At 40.0% G+C, this 25,377-nt stretch overlaps 1 protein-coding gene across 2 annotated transcripts; it reads left to right on the top strand.

The window, feature by feature from the left end:
* Positions 1–25,245, top strand: LOC122760545 (alsin-like). 2 transcript variants are annotated; one of them, XM_044015642.1, is made up of 41 exons: positions 1–209; positions 1,334–1,523; positions 2,457–2,608; positions 3,053–3,277; positions 3,933–4,123; positions 4,311–4,343; positions 4,424–4,624; positions 4,863–4,969; positions 5,090–5,325; positions 5,543–5,633; positions 5,961–6,133; positions 6,606–6,774; positions 6,953–7,049; positions 7,190–7,267; positions 7,938–8,165; positions 8,669–8,840; positions 9,046–9,241; positions 9,747–9,812; positions 11,029–11,188; positions 11,354–11,485; positions 11,797–11,925; positions 12,683–12,706; positions 14,130–14,200; positions 15,109–15,175; positions 15,293–15,471; positions 16,527–16,592; positions 16,788–16,886; positions 17,288–17,452; positions 18,150–18,261; positions 19,146–19,223; positions 19,392–19,528; positions 19,976–20,131; positions 20,251–20,365; positions 20,655–20,812; positions 21,678–21,776; positions 21,917–22,096; positions 22,175–22,220; positions 22,379–22,440; positions 22,957–23,106; positions 23,453–23,549; positions 23,701–25,245. In XM_044015642.1, the coding sequence occupies exons 2-41, from the start codon at positions 1,504–1,506 to the stop codon at positions 23,737–23,739; spliced, it is 4,956 nt and encodes a 1,651-aa protein (XP_043871577.1). In that variant the 5' UTR covers positions 1–209; positions 1,334–1,503; the 3' UTR covers positions 23,740–25,245. The 2 variants fall into 2 exon arrangements, with proteins under 2 accessions (XP_043871577.1, XP_043871586.1); XM_044015651.1 differs by lacking the exon at positions 12,683–12,706.
* The last annotated feature ends 132 nt before the right edge of the window (positions 25,246–25,377 follow it).

The raw sequence follows: 25,377 nt of genomic DNA, 5'->3' as shown, positions 1-25,377 counted from the left end.
CCTCCCATCAACAAGCATCACAGACAGAACAGAAGTGTCAGACAGACAGAACTTCTGTGGTCACTTCACTGCGCTGCACTGATTTAACGCCATTAATACACCGTAGCTTAGCTCAGTGCATCTTCTGTGACAGTGAACACACACATCTAGCGAGTCTGTCGGTCGGTTTCACTCGCGTGAATGTGCGGTCTTCTCCCGAGTTCAACCCGGTAAGTTTGGTTAGCCTCTTTAGCAGCGATGGCACGGAACTAGCCAACTTCAGTTTATTAGCTTTTCTCTCATACCTGGGTGTTAGCGACTGTACACAACCAGAGTGGTTTGCATTTGCTCTGTGTTTGTGTTTATACGCGTCTGGCTGCCATGTTAGCTCATCTGTCAGTCACTTCAGTTCAACACTGCGTGTTCAGCGTTCACTCAGTGTGTCAACCGAACAAGCTTTGAGGTCAAGCACTAAGAGCTGATAAGTAAATATTATATTTGATGTAATGATCACCAGTAATTCTAGTCGTTATGATTGCAATGCAATGCACTAGTGTTATTATATATTCAAATTCTGTTTTCTACTTTAATTCTGTGTTTCTAACAATATCTAAATCAGGGGTCTCAAACTTAAATGATCTGGGAGGCCACTCAGTGTCTAGTTTGGTCAGTAGGGAGCCAGTCATGTGAAAAAAAGTCATGGATATAGAAATGACAGAAAAATATATGGATTTATAACATCTAAGATGATAGCTAACGTAATTTCAAAATAAAAGTGCTTGTTTTGAAGCGGAAATATAAATAGTTCACAATGTAAACACTTTTATAATGCCAAATAATCTATTATTTAAAAAGAAAACATACAAAAATAACAAATTATAACTTGATATTAAGTGACTGGCCACATGAAATTGATGGGGGGTACTTTATTAGTAATAATAGGAATATATAGGATAGGAATATATAAATAGGAATTAGGAATACACCGATTTGCATTCAACTTTGTATTACTAGAATAGGGGTAGTATTTATTTATTTTTTAAAAATATGCTTCCAACCTCAGTTTCCCATGAGTCGAGAAATATCTTCATTCTTTTTTGTTACATGCCCACCAATGCCCCTTGATTCCAAATGCTCCTGCTAAACTGAAATGTTGATACTAAAAAGAATATGATGCATTTTTGCAGTAATCTAGAATAAACATTTAATGTACAAATGCAGGCGCTTCACTCTGATACTCCCCCAGAGGAGAATTAACTTAAATCAATGTTTTATATGTCTTTGTTGTTCATGCCAGATTTAATGTAAAGTCAAGTAATGAAGTGATTGTTTACTTTTGTCTTGTCACAAATAGGTGTCATAACAAGCACCAGATGAACCACAAAGGCATCAAAAACAGGACAGAGGATTCACTTGTTTCCTCCAAACAGACATTTTCTTTGGACTTAACAGAATATTAAGAGCATTGGCAAAGATGCTTATTGAGATGCCTTCACTGTCCAAAGCAATGGAGAGTCTGAAGTAATGGAGAACACAGACGAGAGGTACACACACACACACACACATACTCCCGTCCCTGTCCTGTTATCCTGTTTGCGTTGTAAACATGTTGAATAAGATGCCAAGATTCCCACAAGGTGTGTTTCCTCATGGTATAATTCAGACTAGATGTGAGAGATAAGATTACTCAGTTACTAAATCTTGGAGTCAGTTTCATTTAAATGAATTTGCACAATTCAGAGTAATTTTGCTCAGTACTAAGTCAAGCTGTTATTAAATGTATCTTGGGCAACTTCAAATAAATCTAATTACCTGAATTTGTTAACATACTTTATTGTAAGATAGCTAATCTCCATAGTGGGCTACATAAAATAAATAGCATGTGTTCACCTATGATGTTCAGTTATTTACAGTTGTCCTTGCTCAGCACCTGTGGTCTTGTCAGGGCCTGCAAATATAGAACATACACATACTGAAATGAAATGGAATTTAATCAAACTCATATTTGTGTCTTTCAACTGCAGCTACAGAGTGAGAGCTTTCTTTTATATTAGTAAAGATGTTGCTGCTGCACAGAGGGTTTGGACACAGTGTGTTTTAGGGCTGAGTCATAAATACTTTTAAAACATCATGAGTAGCTCATCTTAAAAACGTTGTTCATTCACTCTATTTTGGTTGTTCTATGCCAATAAAAAAAAGCAATACATACATGTAGAAACTATTCAAATTCCTGTTACCACATTATAGTAGTATTACTTTTTTACTGAGGTATTAATATTTGAATACCTCATGTGGTGTGACTCCAACTTGCTTCTAATATATAACTCCGTAAATATTGAACAGAAGCTTTTGACTTAAACATTTGTATTGGAAATCAGATCACACTTGCAGTGCATGCTAGAAAAAATCTATTCAACTGCAGTGTGCTGTGTCTGAGTGCTAAAATACTATCCACACATTTGTGTGTTTTATTTCAGCCCTGAGGCCCCTACACCTCCAGAGCGAGGACTTCTCCACATATGGCGGTCAGTGGGGCCCAGTGAGCAGCTCAGCCCAGAGAGAGTGCTGTTTCCCAGGCCTGTTCTGCAGGTCTCCCTGGGAGAACACCATGGACTTCTGCTGTCACAGGGTGAGTGCAGCCTTGTAGTGAAGTGGGACTCTGGGATAGTTCAGTGCTGTCACTCGCATTATGTCAATGTAAATTAAAAAGTTTCTTCATATTGTGTTTTGTCTCTAAATTAAATCGAAAAATTCTTGAATGTTAGTATTGTATGGCCAGCTGAGACAATTTATTAAATATGAATTGTAAGTATTTTGTGAATATTATATCGTACATAAATGTCATAAGAATTGTCATCCTGCTCCATCTGTATCAGAAAAGGTGACTTTTCTTCCGACTCATTTATTTAAACTAAGATGCTGCTCTGTCTGTATTGGTAATATTATTGTATCTTTATCAATAAAAGTCATCTCATCATTTTATAAACAGCAGTTACCAGTTGTTTTAACTGCATCGGACATGTCGTTCAAAATTAGCCATTTCTACCCAGTAGTTGTTGTTGTCGTCCACCAGGAGGTGAGGTGTATTCATTTGGAGAGCTGTTGTGGAGGGATTTGAGCATCCCAATGTCTGCTCCGGTGCTCGAGGTTTCTCTGCTGGGGAAGAAGATCGTCCATGTGGCCGCTGGTGGCTTCCACTGCGGTGCATTAAGTGAGCAGGGCAATGTCTTTATGTGGGGAGAGAACACTGCGGGACAGTGTGGCCTTTCTGAGAGGGACACTGTCGCACAAGTCACAGGTTGGTCAACACCTGTCTAACTAACTGATATTACTTAATGTTGTATCACAGCTTTGTGGTGCCTTGTTGCTACAGAATGTGAAAGTTAAGTATCAGATAATTGATCTTATAAAGGAGAAAATATTAATATTAACACAATCTAAAAAGTCCTTGTTTTGACCTGATATTAACAGCCATCATGAGCAGATTACATGTACAGGTATGAACCGTGTACACATTAGGGGGTGGTTTTAGGTCATATGTGGTCACATTCTTGAGCATGCATGAACACATGCTCAGGGCGGATTAGACACCACCCCCTCAGCTGATGTTGACGGTTGTTTTGTTTTACAGTAATCAGCACTCATATGTTCAATTATTTGCTGTCATCGCCACAACATTAACACTGATTGACACATCATTTATTTTTTCTCACGGGTAAAACTTATTTCATGTTTAAGGATACAAGTAAATGTTTATTTGACTAAAGGGTGGAGACGCACCTTGACAGGACATGCATTTAGGACACATTTCAATGCCATGTGTGAACAGTTGTTAAAATCAATGACGATGGATGTTAATACCAGGTCTGAACAGGGTCTAAACACAAACACACTGATTGGTCTGGTGAGGCTGCTTGAAATGAAGATAAATGATTTTATAATAATAATTCCAGTGTCAGAGCCATGCGCAGTCAGTGTGGTGGACACTGAGGTTGTTCCTCCTGCCGTGGTCCGGGTTGTGGATCTGGCCTGTGGACGGGAGCACAGTCTGGCTCTGTCATCTCAGAATGAGCTGTGGGCCTGGGGCAGTGGCTGCCAGCTTGGCCTGGTCACAAACATTTTCCCTGTGTGGAGTCCACAGAAGGTACGCTTGTGTGAAACGAGATGTCACACAAACGAGAATTACACAATTTGTTCAGCTAAGCACATGAGCTGCTAACTAGTTGTGTGTACTGTTTAATGATGAACCGATGACATGTTTGTATGTGTGAGCAGAATTTTATATTTCAGTCTAACCATCAAATTGGTATTCTTTTCCATCTGTGGCCCAGGTGGAGCACTTGGCTGGCAGACATGTAATTCAGGTAGATTCTCTTCCTCATATATTTATTGAAGTTTAAATTTCAAGTGTACATAAACACCTGCTCTGTTTTACATTCTGCAGGTGGCCTGTGGTGCCTACCACAGCTTAGCACTGGTTCGCAGTTTACCGGCTCAAAATAGCAATACCCAGAACATCCCAGAGAAGAGGGAGCGGGCCCAGTTACCTCACTACTCAGTGACAGAGAAAGAGGAACTGGATACAGTTGATGATGCACAGTATTGTCCACTGGGGGTGGAGCTGACTGAAGTCTTAACAAGCGAGGTAAATGTACAACAAATGTTAAAATCTGAAGTATCTTATTCATTTGGGTGTTTTCCAACTTCACTTACTCTGATCACTAAGGATGGATGTTAACAACAGGTCCAAACAGGTTTTTTTGATGTGCAGAGATTTTCTGGAGCTATAGCACAAAATCTAAATATAGCAAATTTTCGCTTGTATACAACTGTCATTAAGAATTTCAGTTTCAGCTGATTCTCCTTCGGCTTTACATCCCTAGACTTCTCCCAGACGAAGAGGCCCCAGACGGAGGCTTCAACCTGGTGGGAGGTCAGCTGGCAGCAGCCCTGGCTCATTTTCTGAAGACAGCAATTCTGGCTCTAAACAGTACAGTATTATATAATTTATGGTTCTCACTTTTATCCCTTGATTTCACTTATTAATTACGTCTTTGCTGTTAATATTTTCCATCTGTTGTCTCTGCTACATTGCTTTTCACCACATAAGGAAGACTCTTCTAAATAGGGCCAAATGTAAGCCTGAGGGGCACGCTGACCATCTAACTCAGACGGACGGCATGCCCAAGTCACAGCCAATGCCATGCTGGAGGGCCAATAAGAACTCCGCTTTCCCAGACGACCTGGTGCTCCAGAACCTCCTCCAGAAGTTCTCTGGTCACTCATTAGAGATGCAACACACCTCTGTGCCAGGGGATACTGACTCACTGAGCAGTCACACTTCAGGTTTGTTATCCTTCTTTTCTTTTATCCTTGTATGTTATTTTGTTCTTTTATCGCTTAATGTATTTGTTTTACTCACTCTCTTTACCCCTTTTTAATATTATTTATTTTTCTAAATCATTCTCAAAGGGTTTCTTTTCTAGTCATACTTCTGTTTCTCTTTGGTTTTATGTTTATATGCACAATCTCTGTCTTTCTTTCCCCGCCTCCTTCTCTCCAGATGACAGCTGTGTGTCCTCATCTCCCTCCATGGACATTTTCACTTCCAGTTACAAAGACGATTCGTCAGTTAAGAGTCAAAGCACCAGCAAGTATGATCTTACTTACTGTTTAACACTTAAGCAGTTTTTATAGTGATCATTTGTTGCAAGAAAATCCACAACTAACAATAGCGGAGTTACACATTCATCACCTTTTCCTCTGAAGTTGCAGGGCTGGCAGAACATCTTAGTGGATCTCCCTTTGTTTCAGTTAATTCCACTTCCCTTCTGTGCTTAATCACTGTGTCCATACGAGGACGAAAGACTTAGGGGATTTTTAACCATGCAGATACACACCCTAATATTTTTGTGCTTTATCTACACACCAAAATTACTTTCACCTCCAGTGTATCATCAGCGTGATCATCTTTCTTACAGCAACAGTGGGCCGTACTCCTCCTCCCCTGTCTGTTTGGATGATGTTCATCTGTGTCTGAAGGCAGAGAAGACGGCACTGCAAGGACAGAAGAGCTCCAGTCTTACAAATATATGCCAGAAAGGGAAAAAGGCAGGAAACAGGAGACGCTCACTGCCTGGAACACCCACCCACGGTAGGAATGATGGGGTGTCAACGACTTGAAAATATACATTTATTTCTTTCGGAGTCAGATAAGAAGGTTGATACCCTGAGCTTTGTAGAATGGAACCAGGAGGTTGTTAGTTCAGCTTTCAGCAAGAAATATTTAAAGCATGTTGCTCCCCATAATACCATTCATTGAAGTTTTGTTGCAACATGCTTGTTCATAGGCAAATTGCTTATCCTTTAACCTTCCTTAAAGGTGCTAGTATGAGAATTTGTGGACACAGCCAAGCTAACCGTCTACTCCAGACTTTGTGCTTTATATTAGAGTTGTGTGTATTTGAGAGATGTTTTGAACGTCTCATTATCTCTCAGTACAAAAGACATTTAAATGTTTAACTCCTTTAACCTGAAGGCTGAAGCTGCAACAACAAAGAAACAAACAGAGCCAGAAAGATGAGCTGAAACTAAACGTATTTTACCATCATGTGTTTTTCCTTTAGGGTCCCCACTGCGACGGCGGCCTTGTACTTCCAGGTCATCTTCTGCTGGTCGCACCCAGGCTGCAGCACCAGAGGAGGCAGGCGATGGGTTGCCGTCGCTGGAGACAGAAGTGTGGACCTGGGGCCGTGGGTCGGAGGGGCAACTGGGCCATGGAGACCAGCTTGCTAGGTCTGAACTTAAACTAAATTAAATTAAATGCCTGCCTTGTACAAATATGTTCTTACACACTAAATTCATTATTATGTAGTATTATACGTTGTATTATTCACAAAACACTTTTACTTTTGTGGTAAAATACTGATATAAAGTATGTCATACGTGTATGTGTGTGCATGTGTTTGAGCAGACTCCAGCCGCTTTGTATCAAGTCCTTGACTGGTGAGGAGGTGATCAAAGTTGCTGCAGGGTCCCACCATTCACTAGCCCTCAGTGCTCAATGCAAGGTAACACACACACACACACAGTTGAAGCCCGCTTCTATCCTTGGTGGGGGATTTACCAAAAGGTTTACAGTCAAATTGGTCTTCACACTTCACACATGTATTTGTGACATACAGACCATGACGGTCCTATTGTGTTGCAGGTGTATTCTTGGGGCAGCAACATGTGTGGTCAGCTCGGCCATGTCAACAGCCCTGTCACCGTTCCTCAGCAGATGAAGGTACTGCGATATGTCATGTCTGTTCTTTTATTCAACCACTCCTTCACGTCCCCATAACATGAAAAAATTCAGCGTCTTATTCACACATGTTACTTGAAATGTTAGCTGCAAATCTGTATACAACCTAATAACATCATAAGAGTTGTATCTATTGGATTTTAGAGGTTTCTAAGCCCTCAATTCTGCATCTTGCACTTGCAGGATTCCTTCAATGCCCCACCCTGCCCTAACCTGACAAGCATGTACACTCATTTCTTCACAATCAGTCTCTTCCTCAGACACTAAATTCCTTATCTGTTAACACTACAGATATAGATCACAATGATGGTGAGAAGTCTGCCACAAGAGTAGGCTGCCATCCATAGTTAGCTATGTTGTCATGTGGAGTCCTAGCAGCAGCGCTATTGGCTGCTCTAAACGCCAGTCAATATAGCAACAAGGACCTCCCTCGCTGCTCATTTAAACTGGAAATTTGTAAATATGTGGAACCTGCTCACGCTCTTAGCCATGTCATAAGAACTATTATGTGTCTCAAATTTACTTACATTATCCATGTACTGATCAATCATTCATACAATGAGGGAAAATCAATATTCCCAACAACATACAAATGTAAATGCAAGCCAGTTCATTGTTTTTGTTTTGTTTTGTCCCTGATGGGCCACTGTAGCAATCTGAGGGTCTCCGGGTTTGGGACATATCAGCCGGTCAGAGTCACTCGCTCCTGCTGGCTGACGGAGACTGTGTCCAGCCAGTGTTGTTGTACTGTGGCCAGCATCAAGAGCTCACGTCGGCGCAGAGGAAGAGGTCACAACAGAGTCAAAAGTCATGCCAGAGGTCACCTAAAAGGGCGGAGAGTTACACAGTCAAACCCATTCTGCTGCCTTCATGCATCGAGGTTTGTGGTTTATTTTATAGAGATTATTATACAGCACGGTCCAGTTTATAGCAGCATTTAATAGCCTTCACTGTTTTCAGTGGCTGCCTTACAAAACTTAATACAAATACACAAAACTCAGACTGAAAGTGAGGGAGGTGATGGGTGCAACTGAATCACTGAAATACATCTCCTCTATTTTTATTTTACAAGTTTGAAATGGTTCACTGTGGTGACGTTTATTAGCACAAGTATGTGCTTATAAAATCTTAAAAATCTATTAAATGAAGGGATGCAACACACAAAATCCTGGAAACATGAGGGGGGGGAAAAAGAAGAGACACAGATCACATCACAAAAAGTAAATACTTGAATTCATATAAGTGCCAGCAGTGCCAGAAATGAGCGTCATACTAATGTAACTGCATTCCTTTCATGAGCAGATAGATTTTCACACACATTTCTATTCTTAATCCTATCTACACCAAACTCACCTTACGCTTCTTCTGTGTCTTTGGCTGTAGATGGGCTATATTAGCAGTGTGTGCTGTGGCGGGCAGAGCTGTGCGGTGCTGGCAGACCAGAACGTCATGGGCTTCGTCTCTGCTATCCACGAGCTGGCCTCCAGAGAGAGGCACTTCTACTGTTTGTTGAGCAACACCAGGAAGCTCCTCCTCACGCCGCTAAGTAACAAAGGTGACATAGTCTCTGTGCGCTCTTCTTTTTGATTTCTGACCCACTCATTGGTGGTGGGTATGAATGTGGGAGTTTCAAAATGTACTGTTATGTAGATTGTGGGAAGGCTAGATGAAATCATGGTGTCCATGGTCTGTGAGCAAAATACAACAGGTGATGAGTGAAATAATGCATGCATGGTTCGTTTGTGTACTTTTCTCCACAGAGGGTGCGTACTCGTCCTTAGGTGAGCCTTGCACTCATCTCTTTTTCTCTCTCTGTGAGAGTTTCATTCGTCTGAGCGTCCTGATCAGTCAGCACTCCACATCACTCAGCTACTTCCTGCATGACGTGCAGACCTGTGATGTCACTTCTCTTCTACTGCTGACACACACGGATGACTTCACTGACATTTACAAAGCGTAAGAATACGAAACATTTGATAAACTGCTCAGACAAATTAAATTAGCTGTTGTCTTATAATAACTTATAAGACATAATAACCTGTTTCAAAAAAACATTTCAGTCACCAATTTGTCATAAAAGACACAAAACGCATACTTCTCTCTTATAATATTTTTCCATTTTTATATTTAAACAGGAAGTATCCTGTGATAGACGGTTGAAAATACTGCTCACACTTATATCCTAGTTGAAATAATAGACAGTACAATATATCTTCAAAGGAAAATGCAAATCCAGTCAATGTTCACAGTTTCTGTTGACAGTAGATAGTGAATGGAAAGAGTAAAATACAGGAAAGAAAAAAAGCTTTCCACATGTCAACAAAAGCAAAAAAAATACCTTTGATTCGGGCTGTTTGTGCAGGGGTACAAGTTGTTTTCACCAAGGTCAGTTATTTGATATTGTTATAGTAAAATCTCTCTCTTCTCTCTGTGTTTGTCTCCCCCTCCCCCCTCTCTCTAGATACTGTTTTGCTCTGGGTAACTTTCAGGTGATGGGTGGATTCCAGTCACTACAGAAACTTTCACTGTGAGCTTCTTTATTGTTTCTTTACATTTTCAACTGAGGAGTCCTGCTCACTGCAGAAACAGGCTGTCGTAGGGAGAGCAATGTTCACTGTTCACCAAGATCAATTTTATTTTGCCCAATACAAACCATATGTGTAAAACACTTGTGTACAAGGTTTTTAATATATGCTTTAGCTTCCATTCACTGAAAAGTGAAAACTGCATCCACACTACAGTTTTTAAAAGTATGCCTGTGTTATATCCCGGTATCAATTTAGGAGAAAGGGGAGAGGGAAATATCTAGCTTTTGGATAAGAAATTGAGTTGACTAATTAAATTGATTTATTTACAATAAAGAAAACCAGCAGAGCCCGAAAACAAGTGGCTCCATAACAAGTAGCCTATGCTTCCCAAAAAGTGAAGTGTCAGACTTCTCAGGTCAAACACACAGCTCATGCTGCCGTCAGACCCACTGGCACCAGTCTCAGCTTTCCCCTTGCTGTTATGCTCACATTATAATTATGAGAGTGGAGACACATGGGGTGCAGACACAACCCACAACACACACAGCATGTAACGCACACAGCGTGGGACAGGCTCTCTGCTCTCTCTCTCTTACATACACCACTAGACATGTAACAGCCTGATGGTCAAACTAACTTTCAATCTCTTAAGACAGCAAAGTTCTTTTTAAATGCTGCTGGTTCTGTTTTTGTGGAAAAAAAATTCCAGGACTATGTTTCAGTGTGCGCTGACAAAAATGGAGACCTTTAGAAACCGTGACTCATTTGCTTCCTAGTTGGCTTTTATTAGTCGTGACTTGACTGCCAGCAGTGAGTAAAGCCCTTAGTCCTTTTAATGCCCATACGATTACTAAAGGTTCCACTTCATGCTTAGTCCAGCAAATCCTTTTACTCATACTTTTCACTCACAGTTGCTGTTTCTCATGAATATTTTCTGTAATCAAGCAAATATTTACAACTAGACAATCTGCTTACTCTTCTTTCTGCCACAAACATGCCAAGTCAGTGTGAATGGTCATGTGATATGGTGTTTCAGGTGTGTTGACATTTGAATTTAATGACATGGAAATTACTTCTCATGTGGTAGAAAAGCTTCATTTTGACAAGGTCCTTTTAATTTAAAACAAATTGAATATGAATTTAGCCCAATCTGATGAAAATGATGGAGATCAAGTCGTAAGAGCATCCCTGTTTCTCCTGTGCATTTCTGTCCAGTGAGGTTTTCAGTTCTCAGCAAACTGTGCTTGCCCAGCTGTGCCTTCCAGATCAGTCTGTCAGTGGTGATGTTGATGTTGTGTCATTGCTGTACTGGCCTCTGCAGCAGCTCCACCAGTACAGTCGAATTCTGCTCAAACTAGCAGCCTGCTATGACGTGGTGAGGATGGCACTCTTCTACTGTACACTTCATGCCTCTTTGACTGTCTCAAGCATTATTTGTCTTCTCATACTTTCTTCTTCCTCTATCGTTCTGTATTGCCCATGAATTTTTGTTACTGTGACTGTAATTGTTGTTATTAAAATGTTTTTCCTCCCCTCCTAGTTAACTGAAGAGTATCAGACCCTCCACCAAGGCTTTAGTCAGTATGAATCCATATCTTCATCCCTGCTGAGGAAGAAGAAGGAAGCTGAAACCACATTCCTCTTCTGGAAAAAACACTCTGGAAAATATACTGTGAGCACAAGTTTGTGTTAATATAACCTGCAATTCTTGACTTAACTGTTGTGGTGTGAAGTCCCTTTGAGATATTTAATTTCCCAAAACACAGATGGTCTACTTTGAAGTGGTAAATCACAATAGCAACTTTGCTCGTGAGATTTTGCTTCACAAGTCAAGAATAGCAGTGTTTTTGTTTGTATTTCACAGTAAAAGCTTGATTTACCTCACATGAACCTCTCTTGTTTTGGTTAATCCTAATTATGAAATTGCTTTTGACAGTACGTCAGATTGTATTCAGCAGCTCAACGTACATGTTTGTTTTTCAGGAGTTCCTGCGTCTCCCGCAGCGTCGCGTAGTGTGCGAAAGCAGCAACAGGTCTCTGACCCTGCAGAATGCTGGACGGTTCTCCAACCATTGGTTCATACTGTTTAATGATGCACTGGTGCACACACAGGTGAGCACACGTGCTGTAGTCTGTCTGAACGTATGCGTTCAAATGTTGGTCATTTTACTCTATTTGCAGGTGGTGTAAATCCAAGTTGGACAGCATTAGGTCTTGGCAAACTGTAGCTGTTGTAAATGCGATTAGTTCGTTAAGGTCAGGACACAGTTAACAATTTACACATTTGAGTTTAATGATACAATATTTAACATTTCTGCATTAAACTAAAAAACTTGAGTAGTTGTTTCCATCCATCAAATCCATAGAAAATACATATTTTCTTTTAATGATGTCATTTTCTTTACCATCTCTGCTATAAATGTCAGAGTGAGGAAGAAAATAGTTGGTACTACTAGTTAGCCAATGTCTTGTTTTTCTATATATTATATTGTGTATATTTGCCATTAATTGCTGTTTGCAGCACATTCTGCTGCCAAAGCTCTCCCTGTAAAATGTAAACACACAGGGGAACCAAATGAGACAATTCCCATGATCCTACCCTCCTTTCTTCACACACGCAAACTAGGTCTTTTGTTATTGTTTCGCCTGAGATACTCCATGTGGCAGAAATAACATACTGTGCATTTAAAATGTTCATACTGTAAAGACATGACACCAATGTTGGCTCCACTCTGATGAGGAAAAGCTCTCGCAGGATCTGTGTGTGTGTGTGTGTGTTTGTCTCTGTCCTGGTGCTTCTCGACATCTATGCACCGGGTTTTTCAGTTGGAAGTCTGAACATTGTACATTGTGTCTTTCATTCACTCAGGGGGCCATTCCCTCTCAGAGCTTTGTGAGTATTTCTGACACCAGTTTATCCAAGTACACCTCCCACCAACCACTTTAACCCCCCTGAGCTTTGTGCTGCAGCGGCATAGGTGGGCTGGCCTCTATTCAGTGCTCACATTCACGAGCGCTTCACACGATATTACGATGTAAATAAATGGATATTAACACAGAACATTACGTAATGTTAAAGGATGTCAAGGTTTGGGCTGTTTGCTCACAACCCAGATAGCGTCACTTTGATGTGCTGAGGGCTGTAGCCACAAGTTTATTTGATAGCCGTCTAAAACGAACGTGGCCTGATACAAGAGCTCTGTAATAAATCTGGCCTTCATGGAGGGAATAATGTTCAGAGGTGTTTCTAAACTTTTTACAATATGTTATCTAATATCATACATCATTATCTTTAGCGTTGCAGATGTCCTGTGTTAAAATCCATTTATTTTATGCATGTTCTGATGGCTGATTCTCTCCAAACTGTCCTGTAGCAGCTGCCAAACGCGCGCACGCGCGTGTTTTTTTGGTTTGAATGTGTTTGTAACATTAGTACTTGTCAGTTGTGAGTGAAAATAGCTGTGATTGTGGTCGTGATAGCTCATAGACCATAAAGATGTTGGTGAAAGGATCCAATTTACTGCTGCGTTTCAGAAGCAATAAGTAAAAGATGACTTCACAGGCTCTGAATAGGAAGTCATTACAGTCACTAATTAGCCCAGATGACACCAGTAATAGCATACTTACTGTTGCCTGCCCCATGTGTCTTTGTGTTCTTTTCAGTATAATCCTGCTTGCTGCTGAGCCCTAACTAAGGTTGAATAGTTAGCCTGCCTGTCTGTTTGGTGTGAGGTGGTTTGTTAACAAACAGCAAAAAGCGGTGAAACCATTATTTTCTATCTCCTTGTGGTTTTGGGTTCATGTCTGGTGTTGTGTAGTGTATGTCGTTTTATGACACTTCTAGTTTATGTTGCAGTTGGTTTTTTTTTTTTTCAAATACTTTCACATTTCCTTCTCCATACTCTTTAAGTACAATATGAAGAAGTTTTGCATTATCAGCAAGTCCTATAGTGAATGCTATAGTGAAAAATCAAATGTTTAAATCTCATGCAAACTACATACATTCCAAACTGAATGTATGCAGTTTTTAGTCTTGGAACAGTAGAATACCATAGCAGTTAGAATTTGACTGTTAGTTACTGTTAGTAATTAGTTTTTCATTTCTGTAGTAGAGTCTGGAAGCGGTGCACACTGACAGCTCTTTCATTTCCTCACGTGCAAAATTTCTCACGTACAAACTGAGAGTGCATTAAAAATGAAAAAGTGAGGAACAGATGCATATTTTAGTGTTGCAAACTCAGTGGTATGTAGAAAGATTAACTAGACTATATTCTGTCTCTTCCTCCTCTCTCCCTCCTCTCTATGCTGCTCTATAGTTCTCCACTCATCATGTCTATCCTCTGACCTGTCTGTGGGTGAAACCAGTTACTGATGACAGCAGCGGACTGTGAGTGTGTTTTAAAAATCCAATTCATAAAATGAACGATGAACGTAGAGTTACGAATTTTGAGTTTAATGGTGGTTAACGCCTATCATTTTTCATAAACTTTACATGCACACTTTTTCCAGTGGTGGAAGTGAAATTAGTTGTTAAAAGCCAAACCTCTTCTCGTTTTTGACTTTCTATTCAGGTTTTTTTTGCTTGATAAACCATTAAACGGCTTGAATCAAATTATCAAGACTAGGGATGGGCCAGTACATAATTTTAACCCATCATTATCATGCATTGTTATATAAAGCACTCGCAACAAGTTAATTGTGGTGAATGCCAATTATTAGCATTTTCATGAATAAGGGATTTGTAGCTCACAACAAATGCACATATGAAGCACCACAAGGGGAAACCTGCATCCTTCAGGACCTGTTTAATGTTTGCTATGAAGCACAACTTATTTATTTGATTATTTGATTTGACTTTACATACTTCAGGGTTTCCGCGGATCCTTAAAAAGTCTTAAAAGGCATTGAAATGTTTTAAATCTCTCCTTCAAAAGTCTTGAAAACATAGGAAGAAGACATTTATGATTTATTTTTGTGACTGAAAATCTAAAAATAATTGGCATCAAATGACTTTTGCCGTAACATCCCGCAGATAAGGTCAGCGGAAACAATCAAACCACGTGTTTTATGTTGAAATAAACATATGGGCAAAGTTGTCCCTAACTAATGTGTTTTGGACAGCTTTGTTGTTTTTGTTTATTGTACAATTGGTCTTAAATTTCACTTGTTTTAAGTTGTAGGATCCCTGACACTTGTTTTTTTCCCCCACACTTTCGTCTAGTATTTATTACGTTAGCGCATATGTTGAACACAACTGATAAAACGGTGTGTTGTCCTTGACTTGTGTGTCTTCAGCCATGCCATAAAGATTATATGTCCAGAGGAGAGTTTCACCCTGGTTGCCTCAACACCACAGGAAAAGGTACATTTGTGTTTATGTGGCTGTACTTATGGTGACTTGGTTTTCATACAACAATTTTTCTGCACATATCATTTGGTCTTTGTATCGGAAAAGATGATCATTTCTGTCTGTCTGAAGAATAAGTGGCTTAGATCACTCAACCAGGCGGTGGATCAGGTGCTGGGTGGTGGAGCTCAGGGATCGTCACCAGGAGTGATGGGGATGTCTCGTACAGCTTCCTACACATTCACCGGAGAGGGACGGTTTAAAGATGCCCATTACACCGGGGTCTGGCTGTCAGGACGAATTCATGGCAGGTTAGTATCTGTGAGGTGTCTCCCATGCAATGTTGTGTTTACATATAGGTGGATGTTGTCTTCTGGTTGCTAAAGAACTCCCGTTATGAAGCCTGGATGACCAGTATCATGACAGTTTATGTCACTGGACCTACAACCAAGTATCTACAGGACGATATCAGCTGTCCACTCATTCTGTATATGATGTGCTTTACTGTCTGTATTCCTCTAACACTCTAACATAATTTGCATCATCCATCATTAACATCATCCTCTTCAGGTCTTGAAGAAGACCTAAAAACAGCAATAGAGACCATTAACTCTCCTGTTTACTGACATTGTAAATAAAGTGAGTTATTTTTGCAATCAGCTCAGTCGCCCCCTAGTGGTTACTTCCGTCCATCTTTCTGGGCATCACTTTTTAACCCAGAAGACTACATTAAGACTCCCATACCACAAGTTGGAAATGTATGGCGGTGGCATGCAAGTGATGTGCTTAAAAAGAGTTAAGAGGGGAAGAGTGTAACAAAAAAATGTAACCTGTAATGTTGATTTAGTCTGAATTTTCTCTTAGGGAGAGTCCATCAGTAGCGTTCCATATCATTGTTTTTCTTTGTGTGCGTGTGTATCATTTGCACACACATACATACTTTAGGTGTGTTATAATTATGTTTGCTTATGGGTGTGTCTTTAATGTTCATTGTTTGAGCTTTGCTTTTTGGCAGTCCATTTGAATACCGGGGTGTCCTTGATTGCACCATGAATGAGATTACTTAAAATGTTCCCAATGCATTTCACATATCACTACACAACAATAACTTTTGTTTAAGTTGGTGAAACTTTTAAGTGGTTAGACAGCTTCGGCATAAAAACCCGGGCCTTTAGTTCAGCCCTCAGTTAACCTCAAACCAGTCGAGATTGTGACGATGAATGACTCATCAGCAGAGGATAAATTTAGTTTTTCTTTGTACTCGGAACTCTTGACTCTTTCTGGTCGCAGCTAGCTAATCAAATGACCACAGAGTATTAAAAAAAAAATGGCTGCACAAATGAATATGTGTAATTGTTTTTTACAGAGGCACCATGAAGTGGCCAGATGGACGAACGTACACCGGGAACTTTAAAAACGGACTGGAGAACGGGTTGGTACTTGAGTACAGAAACAGAAGATGACATTGGGTTGCTATATTTTCTGTCCATGTTATGATTTAAACATGTTGGTTATAGACTCACTGAAATCAGATGCATGTTGTTGTTATTCATTTTGCTATTTACATCTGTGATGAGCTGGCAGAGGTGTAACTGATGTTACAACATTGCTGTTGTTTTTCTTCTAGCTATGGGGAGAGTTTAATGCCTAACAAAGCGCTGAATAAACCCGACAGCTACCAAGGACACTGGAGAGAAGGCAAGATCAATGGGTTCGGAAAGTACAAGTCAGTACACTGTTTTCTGTTGACTTTTTAGTAAGGTAGAGACAAGCATACAAGCTGAACTCTGTCTTTAGTTTTGTACCTTTTTATAATTTCCTCGTTCTATCAAGATTAGGGTTAATGTGACTTTATTAAGGTCATGTCTGATTTATATATGCAGTGGTACTTCACACCAGGTCACAAATGTAAAGTGCAATATTAACTTTTACTCAGTATTACATTTTCAGCTCATCCTGAGCAGTGCTTTCACCCCCAAGTCACCAAAATTGGGCTTTTCTATGACTTTGAATCATTTATCTGTGTTGGAGGAACTGAGCCTCCCTCAGTCTTGTGTCCTTTAACATGAACATGACAAGTTTCATTGTCTGCAGAGCTGTATTTATGGTTCTGTGCATTCTGTTTAGATACGCCAGTGGTGAGGTGTACGAGGGCTGTTTCTTTGACGGACAGAGACACGGCTATGGCATGCTGAGCTCCGGCAAACAGGCCGGGACTTCCTCCAGTGTTTTCATTGGACAGTGGGTCCAGGACAAGAAGACGGGATATGGAGTCTACGATGACATCACCAGGTCTGATTATGGCCTTTGCAATAAGCCAAAGAGAAAACTTATGTAGCATTAAAATGTTTGAAATCCATATTTAACACATGTGATACTCATCCCTTAAACACATGGTGTCTCACTTACCCAGGGTTAGGGCTTGAATAAATGTATTATCCTTTGAAAATATTATAATATATTCAATTTTAGAATAAGGCATTTTTTGGTGTACATAAGTTGAGTGAGGGCTTGTTTTATAGAGTTTGCCATCTTGAGCTGACATGTTTCTACAACAGCCCAAACTGATGTGTTTGTTGACATTTTGAAGCAGGAGCTTTCACCAAATGATGATCAATGGCTCCATCCAAATAATGACAATGCATAAACAGAAAAAAAGAAGAAAATGCACCAGGCAAGGCAGAGTTGTGAATTTGTGTTTACATTTGTTCTGGGACGCACTGTAGTTCCCTGACATGCTTGGGATAGAGTGTTATGAGCACAGGAGTCTCATCATTAGATGTCGCTATTTCTTTCTAATACTTAAATCAGAGCTTCAAGGCTTGTGTTGGCCTCCATATGCTGAAACTGAATTGTTTCCCTGAGATTGAAAGGAAAAGAAATTGTTACACAACATGAGAAACCACCTCTGCAAATGTGCAAAACATTTATTCAAATTTCTTTTGAAGACCGACACTCTGCTGTTGTAACTCACATTTGTTTTTCCCAGAGGTGAGAAGTACATGGGACTATGGCTGGATGACCAGAGGCACGGCAGCGCTGTGGTTGCCACCCAATATGGCATCTACTATGAAGGGACCTTCAAAGAGAACAAGATGAGTGTAAGTTCACTCTATTCTGTCATGTACTCAAAGTAGAGATGTTAGTGTTTATTTGTTAATATTCTGTGTGATTGAATTACTAAGAGTTTTACGGGGTTTGACGGGTTCCTCACTAACATGTTTGGAGGTTTGTTTGTAGACCGTATATAAAAATAAATAGTACTTTTCTGGTTGCAAGTGTATCTCCCAATGTGAAACCTTAAGATTGGCATGTTTCACCAGTGCCATGTGAGCTTTTGAAACATCATTAGTCTCATTGGAGTTCACCAATGTCGCATGCAACCAGGAACCTATTGGACAAAACTAGCAATTACACTGGTGTCCACTCATATGTGCCTTGCTTTATCGTTTTCCTATAAATAGGAATGTAATATATAAAATCAACATCAACAGAGTTCATTTTGCAATCAGCAGTCGCCCTCTGGTGGCTAACTGATAACTTCATAGACTTCACTTTTCAAGCTGAAGTCTACTCATTTTGATGTACTTTTTGATGTTACTTTTTTGTTTAGAGTGTGCTTTTTATTCTTTTTTTACTTTATATTTTTATTTATAATATTATTGTAATAATAATAATAATAATAAGCTTTATACAGTGAGTGGTCACTGGAGCCTTCCCTCCACAAAATCACTTTTTATAACTGTTCTCAAACGTGGCATGAAGTCTTGCATTTATGTTTTACTGAATAAATGAGGATTTTTTTATATACACACAGAATAATAAAACCCACATACACACAGGGAGAACAAGCAAACTCCACAGGCAACAGTGCTAACCACGCGTGCCACTGTGTAGCCTCTGTTTGTAGTGATGATTTGATTCATGTATACAACTATACTTATAATATAAGTAAAAGTTTGATGTGGCATGTATTTTCTATCAGGGTCCAGGGCTGTTGATGTCCGATGATGACACGGCTTTCAATGGGGAGTTTTGTGATGACTGGACTATTAATGGGAAGGTAGAAAGAAAGTCTCTCTCTGTTTATCTGTGTGCACTGGCTCTATGTTTGTCTTTCTACCTCTTAAGTTGTGTCCATGATGGTATTTCTAGGTAATGTGATGATGAATTTTTTTTTTTTCCTTCTCTGTGTCTGTCTGTGACTTCTGCACCTCTTTGTCTTCTTCAGGGTGTTTTGTCCCTAGTCAACGGTGATTGTTTGGACGGCATGTTCAGTGGAGAGTGGAACACAGGGCTGAAAGTGGTTGGAACATATACCAAACCTGCTACCGATGAACCTGAAAACAAAGCACGAAGGGGCCTGTTGTAAGTTAATGTCATTTGACTTTGAAATAATAGGGCCACACAACAGCGTAGTGGCTAGCACCGTTGCCTTTCAGCAGAAAGACTCAAGTTCACGGCCTGGTGCTCTCCAGGTACACGGGATTGCTCCCACAGTCCAAAGTAATGCAGAGGTTATTTTTATATTAGTCAAATTTATATTAGTTCTGTGTTCTTCTTTGAACATGGTGATGGAAAACATGACAGGATTGATGCAGTATTCCGGGAACACATAAATGGAACACCACTGTGTCATTGATACATTGAGGACCAGCCGGTAAAACATATTGAAGGCATTGAAGCCATGCTGTTTGTGAAATATTTATTTTATGTATTTTTTACTAGCTACATCAGCTCAGCTTTACAGCCAACACTGAAAATACTGCATTTGTTTTGGTGCTTTAAACATATTCATACTATGTGTACATGCAGCAGGTTGGGTCAGTATGTGGTGGCTGCAGGCCGGAGGTGGGGCTGTGTGTTTACTGAATGCTGGCGTCGACTGGGCTGTGATGCAGCTGGGAGAGGAGACAGGACTTCAGCATGGGAGAACATCGCCGTTACCATAACAACTGCTCGGCGACACCGGTAAATATGTCAACAAACGTGGGAGCAAATACACGCGCTATTGTTAAAATGTTTATTCCTTAAATATGCCGTTACAAAACAAGAAGTGAACAATAGTCACGATATGTGTGTTTGTGCAGCATAAACCTCAGCAGGTCTCAAAGCAAAGTTTTGGAGTGTTTGGAGTTCATTCCCCATCATGAAGACGCTGTTACCACTGCAAATTATGACAACATACGACGATATCTCAACAAGGTACAAGGGAACTTTCTGTGTCTCTGTCTTTGCAGTCACTTATATTTGTAAGAAAGTTATCTTTTAAAGAAAAACAGCTGCTCCTCAATTGAGTTTGTTTTTTCTTTTAAGTAGATCAGAGTATTTTATATAATTAATAACTACATTATAAAATAATAATTTAATGCAAAAATATTTTCTTTCCTGGGGAGTGTTTCTATTATCATAAGAAACATATTCTCTGTTCCATTTTGTCGTAATTTGACAGAATTATAATCATAAAAACCTATGTGTGGTTGTTGTTTGTCAGGCATGTGAGACACCTGTCCACCCCCTGGGCTGGCTGGTTGAGACGTTGGTGACCGTCTACAGGATGACGTACGTCGGCGTCGGATCTAACCGCAGGCTGCTCAGACAGGCTGTCCAGGAGGTCCAGGCCTACCTCATTCAATACTACAGCATTGTCCGGTAGATCTGATCTTTCTCCTGGGGTTTCTTTTGTTTGCATCTTGGACCTCCAAGAACTTTCCCTATACACTCTTTTCTTTTTCACTCTATGTGTATGTGGTGTTGTAATGCTGCCACAGAAATACACCAAAAACAGAGAAGACAAAGCTGTGTACAATTTCTTTTATAAACTTTAAATAAAGCTTTTTCTACACAAGAAATTCAATATTCATGACATAAAAATAGGCAATTTACACAGTGAAAGCTCCTGTAAAGTGATAAAAATATCTCTTGCTTGTGTCACCCCACAGGAAAAAGTGTTTGTAACTTTTAGTGGAGTAATGTTTTAAATTATGTACAATTCATCTTAATTATCTGCTCTGAGACACTGGTCTACCCTCTCAAGTGGGGACCGAAGTCTGAGAAAGGTTCATTGTGTGTTTGTACAGAATATTAACATAAACACAGAACCTGCAGCACCTTCTATACTTCATTTCCTCATCTTTAGGAGTTGAGGATAATTGTCAAAAATAAAGTGTTAGTGGATAAATTGTTTTTACAGCGAAGTAAGACGTTTTCAGAACAAAGACATGTGAGTGTGAAGCGGGTGCAGTGACTCACAGCAAACATCACAGCTGATAAAGCGCCATGTTTGAGGAGTTATTCTAGATATGCGTCATGGAGCCATATTTTTTTATTAGACACGCCTAATAAAATCCTGAAGATTGCACAGTTTCTCAGCCACTATTTTCTAACATGTATAATGTGTGAGAAGCAGAAACTTGTGCGTATTTGCTTTACAGGGTCTTTAAGTTTAGATACTCTCTGTATGGCTCATCTGGGAAAAAAAAACCCATTTCATTAAAAAACATATCTTTGCTTGCAGGTTTTTGTTTCCTGGGTTACCAGATGATGGTGGCGTCCTCCCAGACCCCCCAAACTCTCCATCCAAAAGCAGACACAACTCTAACACAGAAGGACAATGGTGAGTGTTAGTACAGAGAGAGAGAGACATAAAAAATATAGCAAAAAATAGTGACGGTTATCAAGCAAATCCAATAAGACCAGACGCTTCCTTCATGACGCTTTCTTTCTCTCCTCTTCCGTTACCTTTCCTTTCTCTAGTGTTGTGGTGGTGAGCTGCTCCTCTCTGCTCCTCCCTCTGTTGCTCCCTCGACTCTACCCTCCTCTCTTCACCCTGTACTGCCTGCAGGAGGAACAGAAGGAGACGCAATACTGGGAGCGCATTCTCCGACTCAACCAACAACCTGACCAGTCATTACTCAACTTCCTTGGAGTTCAAAAGTTAGTTTGTATACACACACGCAGACTTGTTTTGTTATCTTTTGTTGTCTTGGTCATCATTTTATTTTTCTCCTGTAGGAAGTTCTGGCCAGAGTGGATGTCAGTTCTGGGAGAGAAAAAGCAGGTAAGAGACCCACTGTCCAGCCACTCGATTCACCAGCTTTCAGTCCATCTGTCTGTTGCTTTCAAACTGTATCTCTAATCTCAACATGAGGTCAGGATGTGCCATGAGTTTAGAGTTGCTGCTTTGCTCTGTAACAATTTCCCTCTGTTCTATCTTAGATTGTGTCCAGCAGCAAAGATGCCTGCTTTGTTTCCGCAGTAGAGACACTCCAACAAATCAGGTAGCTGCCACGTGAATGGAGTTTCCACTGGCTCGATTTGCCTCGCCTTGGCGTTGCATTTCCACTAGCATAGTACCTGGTACCTTCTATGGCGAGGTTCCAAGCGGGCTGAGTACTATGCATGACTATTGCCAGACTACCAGCCACTGATTAGTCAGAATGCCGTCACAGGAAGAGACGGGAGAGACACAAGAGAGACACAAGAATCAAGCCAAACAGTGCGGAACTGCAGATCAGTTAAAAAGACTTAACTATCAGGGAAATCTAAAAATCTCTAAAATATCAATATTTAACAGAGGAGTCTGGTGTATTTAGCGACTGCTGATCACGACCTGCATCAGAAACCTTGCCATGCTGTGGCGAGGTTGGTTTATGATGACTTTGAAGATTGCCACGCTGCACTTTTATTTTTAAAAACACTTTGTGATTCTATCTGTGAAAAGTGCTATAGAAATTACACAAATTACTTACCCACATACATTATTATGCTCATGTTGTATATGTATGCACTTGCAGCACTACCTTCACTCCATCAGACAAACTCATGGTCATCCAGAAAACATTTGAGGAGTTGACCCAGGAAGTAAAACCTATGGTGGACGTTGGTTTCCTGTGGTGCATGGATGACCTGCTCCCCCTCTCCCTCTATGTGGTTCTCAGAGCAAGGTGTGTTAACTCACATGCAAACTCACACGTACACTTTTGTCAGAACACGTGACTGCAGTGTAATTGGCCGTTGGATGCATTTCTTGTGTTTCTACAGTTTGCAGTTACTCCGAGCAGTCACTGTTTAATGTCATACAGTGAAAAAATTGTTCATTTAGGTTCTTACAGGTAGTTTGGGTCCTAGTGAGGCTGTTTTGCTCAACAGATGTATAATGAATCCAGTTTGGTTTACTGTCAGTAACATGTTTGATGACCTGATGCATATAACGTTCACTACAGAGGGGTAAGCAGAGGCTGCAGCCTGGTGCCTGGCCAATGTTTTGTTTTAAACTGAGCTGCTCCACAGGATCAGGAACCTGGGAGCTGAGATCAGTCTGATTGAAGATCTGATGGATCCTAACATTCAGCACGGAGAGATGGGACACATGTTCACAACACTGAAGGTTCATACAGTGCATTCATCATATTCCAAAAATAGTAGTCAATTGGCATGTTTTTTGTTTTTTGTTATTCTCAAAATATGGTACATTCAAATTTCACAATCTCTGTTGATTTCAGCGCAGATTGTAAAATGTCCACTTGTTTTTGCTGTAGGCCTGCTACATCCAGATCCAGCATGAGTCGACCACATAGGAGTGGGCAGTAGGACGTCCCACTGTCCCATAAGGATGCAAAAACTGCAATAGTGGTTGTGCTGCACTGAGAGGAACTCCCTCTCCAAACCAGTAAAATCACCATTATGTGACTGGGAAGTTGCAGTTGACAGACATTGTTACATCTTCACCACACACAGGAAATTATGTCTGACGTCTGTCGATGCTGTTGATCCTTTTGGTTTGTTAGAGAGCTCTTGAGTTCTTCTCCTCCGTCGAAGAGTTGCACATCGCCCTCCTGTGGACATAGTAGAAAACAGCATAATCTCTAATCTCTTCCAGACATGGTGTAGTGAGGTTGTATCGGCTCAGTTGAGTTTATGAGCCCAGAGATAATTATCACAAGTACTTGATTGAAGACTTAACAGGTTGTAACAACACTGCATTTATGCTACTTCACAATATTTGTCTTTATTTAATAGTACTTAGATAAGAGTAATTTATTTCACCAGCTTTCTTTGAGAACAGGCAAAGGGAACAAATTTATGAACAAAGTGTGAAATGACATAATAATTTAAATAATATATAGCAATAGAGGTTTGACTGAACATTTACTCCAGTCAATTATTAACTGGAGTAAAAACTTGCTGTTTGGCTAAAACGTTGCCATTGAGATCACTGCTAGTGGAGACAGAAGCTTGTTACACTGTTTTTGGTGTCCGTTTTGTATAATTGAAAGTATTTTCTTACACCTCAGTATGGTTTTAGCACTTTGAGCACATGACAATGTGTTTTTGTCACTTTCCACTGGCTTCAGAGTGTCTACAGGAGGCTTGGATGCTCATTTCATATGTCTGATGCACACATTGACCTGGGGTTCCTTGGTACGCAGCTGCAGTAGCTCAAGGGCAAACCCTGCCTGAGGTTCAGCTTTTCCAATAAAATAACCCTAACATTTTTAATATAGGTGTATTATGTGTGCGTAAACACAGAACACTGCTCTAAATGACTCAGTTGTGGAGTTCAGTGATTTAAACTTTTTATTCCTCATGTAGAGAACAAAACACTTTTTCTCAAGGGTTCTCAGTCCCAAAATATTGTACAGTTGACATTTATCTTTTTAGAGGCACTTCAGAACAACACAACACAACAGACATCCAGTTTTGAGACAGTTTCAATTAATGTTATTATTATTATTATCATTTTTAAAAACCTCTGGCCTACTGCACTACAAGTGTGCTCCTACACACTCAAGACTTTTTGTCTCAGGCCTGGACTTTTGTTATTTATACCTAATATAAATAAATTAACTGAACAGGACAGTAATGGGAAATGTACTTGTTTAATATAACTAAAGGAGAAATGTTCCTTCCTCTGCTGGTAGGAATTGTGTGTGTCTAATCTAATAGGGAACAATTCTCAAGTTGCACTGACAGTTTCCAGTTCAAACAACCTGAGAGAGGTTTTTTTTTTAATTGCTGTATTTGTACAAAAAGGTTGTATGCAGTTTTATTCATCTATGCATGTTTTGTTTGTAGACGGTAATAACAGTGGGGACCTCCTGGTGTGCATCCAGGCATTTTTATAGATATTTTTGCATTTCAAGATAGGACATACAAAAGATATGATGTAAATGTGTTAGACATGAAATACAGAATATCAAAGAATCAGGAATAAA

This window comes from Solea senegalensis, linkage group LG2, assembly GCF_019176455.1.
Source record: "Solea senegalensis isolate Sse05_10M linkage group LG2, IFAPA_SoseM_1, whole genome shotgun sequence".
In the NCBI taxonomy this organism is placed as follows: Eukaryota; Metazoa; Chordata; class Actinopteri; order Pleuronectiformes; family Soleidae; genus Solea; species Solea senegalensis.
This window is presented reverse-complemented; position numbering and strand designations above follow the sequence as displayed.